A 6830-nucleotide genomic window follows, 5' to 3' on the forward strand; every position below is an offset into this window, starting at 1 on the left:
TTTGACAGAGGTGTTTAGTGCCTTATTTTTATGTTTATATTTATTTCATGGTTTCATGGCATTGGCAGAAATATAGGATAAGAAAAAAGTAGGAATGCATAATGTGACTTAAGACTGAATTGCATGAGAAGCATTTGGAGAACATCTGAGAAAAAGTAATGTTGGAAGGGAAATTGGAATTAAGAACATGTGTGAAGAAGCATAAGATGGTTTTTCTGTTACAAGAAGGAGAGGTTGAAAAGGAAAGTCCTAGAGGATTAACATTGGGATATTGAGGAAATAACAATGCTTTTGGAGTGTTTCATCAACCCTAAGTTATGATAATCGTCTGTTTTTAAATTAAAATTAAAATATAAATTCGCTTAAATGTTGAGTCTTATGAAATTAATTTACATTAAAGTTGAAAGAGTGTTAAAAAAGAAATTAAAGTTGAGTGATATGATAAAGATGAAGGAATAATTAGCCTAGAAGGAAGAAAAACCTTCCATTTATGCAAAGCCACAGCATAAGGAAAGTTATAGCATAGCGCTGCTCCAGTGCTGCATCTTGAAGTTTGTAAGAGTTGTTTTAAACCCTAATTGATGAAAATTGTATGAGTCAGAACTGTTTCGGTTTAGTTTCAAAATAGTCTTCTTATTGATAAATCATCTCCAGCTGAAAAAACAATGCATTGTTGAATTACACCTTTAATCAAGCTCCTTTTCCCTTTCTCAACTTCATCTTCTTGAACTACATCTAGCTCAAAATAACTCATTTATCTTTAAAAAATTTATTATTTATTTATATTATAAAAAAATTTATCAGTTGATTTTTTTTATTTTAAATATTACATTAAAATATTTTTTTACATTTTAGAAATTTTATTAATTAGTTATTTTATTAATTTTAACGGTTAAATATTATAAAAAAATTAAAATACATCTAATATAAAAATATTAATTAGCAGACCTTTTACAAATACAAAATATTAACTAATGAGTTTTTTTAAAATTTATTTTCATATTAATTCAATTAAAATATTATTTTTCTCTCCTTATATCCATCTTTTCTAATTAAAAGTTATTAAATTTTAGATATTTATACTATACGAGTATATTATTATTTAATCCCTATATCATATAAGAGCTTATTAGTTAGTTCATTATTTTTTAAAAAATATACTAAAATGGATCTGATATTTTAAAAAGTTTACTAATTAATCATTTTATTAATTTTAATTATTAAATATTTTATTATTTAATTTCTATAATTTAGAAAAATTTATTAATTGATTTCTAAAATTTATAAAAAAATCTAATAATTAATTCAAAAACAGCTTAATTTTTTTCACAATACTTGACAATTAGAATAATAGAGGGCTAATTAGTAAATTTTATTAAAATATTAAGATATTTTAATGTATTTTTTGAGATAGAGTAGTCAACTAATGTGTTCCTTATAACATAAATACTAAATAATAAAAGTTTTTACTAATAAAAATTTATTTAGCTACTTACGTCATATATAAAATTCATTTATTATTATTAAATAGAGACTAATTCTGTAAAATAAAGTTAGGAATTTTTTTTACAATCCTTATCTATTTATTTTTTTATGAAATTAAATAATAAAATTAACTAGTTCAATTCCCTTTCTTTTTTTTATTTATATATTTTATTAAAAATTATCAATTAACATGATTATAAAAATCTGTCTAGAATGAAATTTTTTGAGGGAATAAACCATATAATTGTACAACAATAATCAGAATGATCAAATCTCTCTTTATAATAATAATAATAATTCCTAAAAACTATAATAAATAAATAATGTTTAAATTTAAAATATAAACTTTGAAAATTTTTATGTTAAACTTATTAATATGTACTTTTTTAATAAAACAAAAAGATAAAATAAATAATAAATTTAGAGAGATTGGAGAAAAGAGAAAGAAATATTTTATTTTATTTTTATTAACCTGAAAAATCTAGAATAACATGTAAAAAAGGAGTTTTATGATAATGAAATCCAAGTCAAAAAAATTTAAGAAAAGAAATTAAAATTGAGTAATTAAATTAGAATTTGATCATAAAAGAAATTAAAATTGAATAATCAAATTAGAATCGTGATCAAAGATTAGGAGCTGCGGCTGAAAATTATCCTCCAATTTTATAAAGAAACACTTTTATGATTTAGCCTCCCATACTTGTTCCTGTAAATGATGGATGAAGGGGTTAAGAACTGTCCCAGTAGAAGTAATATGAGAGAAAAAAAATAAAAAAAAATTCAAAATCTTAATTATAGATTTTAAATTTAGGCAAGGAGACATTTTAGACGTCTGGAATGCCACCATTCGTTCTTTTACTCTAAAGTTCAATGGTGGAAAATTTTCCTCAAACAAGTCAATGGTCACATGTAGGACAATGGCCCCAACACTACTGCTTCCATCATAAGGAAATCTATTTTCAAGAAGATGCAACTCAACAGAAGAAAACTCTAAAATCAGGAATAGCCAAAAATTGAGATGCAGCATCTCATAGTCTTCAGTTGTTCTTTTCCATGCCCAACTTGGGGAAAATCTTGTAGTCTCTTGACCTTGCCCTTGCAGGGCAGTCCACCAAATCAAAGCAAATAAGTAAAAAATTAAGAATGAATTATAAAATTTTTTGAGGGGGACAGCTGCAGGGCAATCCCTCTGGCAACCACATTTTAAAGCACTCATCATTCATCATATTCATACTGTCGGATAAAAAAGTTAAATAAACAAACAAATAGGACGGAAGACAGAAAAAAGATATAGAAATCCCAATTTTGACCAGGTTGTCAGCTGCATAATCTTACAGATAACAAGCAGAAACAAAGAAAATTTCCCAGATGACGTTTGGTCGTCCCAAATGTGAGAAAATTACAAGATCAATCTCTGAAGTATAACAAAAACATGACAGATTTATTAAAGCATTCCTACTTAAGAATCCTAAGACCCCAATGGTGCACCCACTCTGTTGACTCCCTCAGTATGTCATTGCACTTTCATGCACATATCCAACGGCCCTTCAAGTACCTGAAACAATGTAATAAATGGTTAAAAAATCTGTGTATGAAATTCTAGATCTGAATAATCATGTGTCATGATACTCCATATTTGACCATCCTTAACGATGATGAATTTGAACATGCATAAAGGATATTGCAGAAAAACATTCATGCCCATAAAGGAAAATGAAACAGAAATATAAGGTGAAATGTACCTGTCACCAGATATATGGTGACTGAAAAGCAGCATGTCTTAATCTTAATTTCTCAGCAAAATAGAAAAAAAAAATGATTGGTGCAATAAATAATGTATTGAAGCACTAAAAAAACGGAATTCAATCTTGTCAGCCTTGCACAGTAGCCATACAAAAAAAAAGGGTCCACAATCAGAAACTTGGAAAGATGCTCAAAGTGATGCACTCTGAATGAGCAATTTGATCAGAATCATACCAAAACAAAGTCTTTTGAGGTGAATTGCACAAGAAAATAGCCGTAAGAGAAAAAATATAAGAAAATTAAACAAGAGAACTGGAATTTCATGTGATGGCCCAGGCTATGGTATTTTGTTAGGCATGCTGAAACGGGACAAATGATATGAATCAAATATTAATCACATGCGAATTTTCATAATTAGAGTAAGATTTCAATAATCTCTTGTAAAATACTTTAAAGATTGAGCTAATATCAATGCATTTGTCTAATCACAGAGCTCATCATAATACTCATACAAGAAGATGTATGCCTTTTTGAATGGGGTCAATGCAACTACATATGAGCAGCGTTTATTTCCATCACAGCTCTCATACAAGTCAAACCACCTGGCGTAAAATTCCCATATGAAATAGTCTCTCAGTGGTTCAACAAAGTTCCTTAATTTTAAGAGTCATTTCCAAATACTGAAAGAGGAGGCGAAACATAAATATGACTGGTGAAAAATGAATCACTAGACAATAATGAAGCTCTATGTCACCAGTGCTTCTTATTTAGAATAAAAAGAAACTTAATGTATTAGACATAATTCCAACAGAAAAGATGTAAAGATTTTGTCCAACCACAATGTTCTTGCAAAAAAACTGTAATGAATATTGCACTTAAAAATGCTTGATTCAGATTATTAACCACAGAAAGTGCATTTTCCCTCATAAACATAGATCATTTACTAATAATTCTTAAGAGCAGAAGGAGGATATACATTAGAACCCTTTAGGTTTAAAATGGAAGTGACCTCAAGGGAAGCACTGCAAAAGATAAGCAAAGCAATACACAAGCCAAGAAGTGCACAAATGGATTGAATGCAACTTCCTAATTACTATTTATTCACCAACACCAACAAGGACCAGATAACAGCATTGATTGCTTCTTCAGGATGAAGAGATTCAAGTCTCATTCATATTTTCAGCTGTAGTTGGATAGAAGACATGTACCTGACCACAAGCACACAATAATGTGTGCTGATGCATGGGTGTGTGAACTCCTCAATCTATATCTACACATATACATGTGCATTCATTTGAGATAAAATTTTCAAAGAATAGCACTAGATAAGCATATACACCATATGTTACACTTCTATCAATTTGAAGAGGAACTACACATTTTAAAGAAGAAATAGGAAGACACAAGTAAAACGCCCTTTCTTTCACATTAAAAGGTAGTGTCCTAAATGCATAAATTAGAATTACACAAAATGCGACAATCTCTTATTTCTCCCCCAGTAATTAGCAAAAAGCCAAAGTGGAAATATAGGCCAAAAGGAGGGGGAGGAGTGCTAAACCAAGTCTAACACTGTGCAAAGGAAATAAAAGTATCATGAATAATCAAGCATTAGCAAGTTTATATTAAATCAATGCATATCCAACTAAAAACCCATGAGAAAAAAGAGCTCTTTTTCCCCCTTAATTTTCCACATTCTAGTTCTTTATGGACATGCATAAACCAAAACTAGATCTTCCAGCACAAGAATTTAGATTCATTATACATTGTCAACATTTTATGTTAGACATACAAAGCTTGTTACCAAATGCCTCAAAGTTTAATGACTAAAGTTCATCTTCTTATCCAATACTCTACAAGATTAATGATTCAGTAACTTTTTTTCTAATCATTTTTAAATAACAAGTAACAAAGAACAAAAAAAAAAAAGAAACATACTATCGTTGCAAAAATCCTGCATCTTTAGCTGACTGAAAGTCCACGTGCATCACCCGTCTTTTCCATTCCTCCCTATCAATCCCAATCCCAAGTCTTCTCATTAACAAAGTTTTATGAAAACAAACAAAAACCTAACCACTTTCTTGCTCATTTGATCAATCAGCCATAAATTTTTAAGTTACTGAAAAAACAATGAGAGAATTTCCAGTTTGCAATTGAAGTTATTCAGAGTAACACCTTATGAATAACAACAATTCAAAAACATTCTGTCTTCATTTTTTTTGTGTGCCCTAGAAATGGTAACTCACAAAGAGACCACTAGCGATCCTGACAAGTACGGTAGAAGGTACCATGAGACAGCTCGCAAAAAGCCCGCAAGTTAGCATTGAGGCGTGATGTGAGGTGGTTGGTAGACACCATGCTATGCAGAGGCAAGAATGATTGCATACATCCTAGTTCTCCCATATTCCTACAAGGAATACAAGAAGTAGTCATAATCAGAAGCATATACCTATAGATTATTATATGCAGAACACCAATAGAGAGTGAGAAGTTATGCTAAGATGGACAGCAAAGGAAAGAGAGAAAGAAAATGTTTTTTCCAGGATACAAAAGAATGTATTGATCCGTCAAACTAAATAGAAACCTCCATTGAAGACAGCGTGAAACTGAATTCAGTAGAATTAATACTTAATCGATTCCAAATCCAAAAAATTATAACTTAATCTAAACAATCTTATTGCTGCGTATTCATAGACAATAAAGAAATTACAAGAAAAAAATCATTGGAAATGGAGATAGAATTTATAAGTTCAAAATGAAAGTCTAACTTTTAAAGGACCACCCATCCAAATAATAAACCATACTAAAAATTAACAGGAGCACATAGTAGAAAATAATCGATAATGGTTTAGATCTTCAAACACCAAAATTGAAACTTTTCTCCCATGATTCAGCATTTCCGTGATAGAAGTCAGGGATTAACAGAAACCAGTACCTGGAGGTAGCAAAGGACGGGCGGCGGGACTGGAGCCGAGGGGAGGCAGTGGGCGGGGGACGAATGCGGGGGAGCGGCGGCGAGGAGAGGCGAGATGGAGCCCTGGAAGCGGAGATGAGAGCACGCGAGAGCGATCCTCCACTGCGCCAAGCCATTTTGTGTCAAAATTATGCTCGAGCTTTTGGAGAATCGAAATGAAGACTAGTGAAGGGCGAGGAAAGTGCGCAAAATGGGGGTTTAGGGTTTAAGAAACAATATTTTGAGGCAAGGATTTAGGATGCTGAGGCCGTCGGATCACCAGAGTGACTCTGCAATATCAATAGATCCAAATTAATATATTTTTTAATATTTTAAAGATTTAATTAAAAAAAAATTATTCTTTACAAATTTTTTCAAATTGCAATAGGTAATAATTTAATTATCAATTAAATTTTAAATTTCATATATTATCCTAAATTTATCGATCGTTATTTTTATGTCTAATAAAATTGACAGGTGATGTTGCAAAAACAACGAATTTTAAAGTATGATTAATAAAAATTTAAAAGAGTATGATTAATAAAAATTTAAAAGATTAGAGTATAATTGTAAATTTTTTTAAATTTTAAATTTTTTTCATCAAATTAAAATTTATAATATTAAAAATTTATATTATTATTAAATATATTTT

The 6830-nt window shown here is 29.9% G+C and overlaps 1 protein-coding gene across 4 annotated transcripts; it reads right to left on the minus strand.

Moving 5' to 3' along the window:
• Positions 1-2758: 2758 nt before the first annotated feature.
• LOC110623945 lies at positions 2759-6468 on the minus strand. Of its 4 annotated transcripts, none has more exons than XR_002489349.2 (4): positions 6161-6468; positions 5472-5632; positions 5164-5235; positions 2759-3040 (listed from the first exon to the last, which is right to left on the minus strand). XR_002489349.2 is itself a non-coding variant. In XM_021768973.2 (4 exons), the coding sequence occupies exons 1-3, from the start codon at positions 6313-6315 to the stop codon at positions 5213-5215; spliced, it is 297 nt and encodes a 98-aa protein (XP_021624665.1). In that variant the 5' UTR covers positions 6316-6467; the 3' UTR covers positions 2759-3040; positions 5164-5212. The 4 variants fall into 4 exon arrangements, 3 of the variants coding, with proteins under 3 accessions (XP_021624665.1, XP_021624666.1, XP_021624664.1); XM_021768973.2 differs by having other exon boundaries at positions 5514-5632; positions 6161-6467; XM_021768974.2 differs by lacking the exon at positions 5164-5235 and having other exon boundaries at positions 5514-5632.
• Between the last annotated feature and the right edge of the window lie 362 nt (positions 6469-6830).

Source organism: Manihot esculenta, chromosome 10 (assembly GCF_001659605.2).
Source record: "Manihot esculenta cultivar AM560-2 chromosome 10, M.esculenta_v8, whole genome shotgun sequence".
NCBI lineage: Eukaryota > Viridiplantae > Streptophyta > Magnoliopsida > Malpighiales > Euphorbiaceae > Manihot > Manihot esculenta.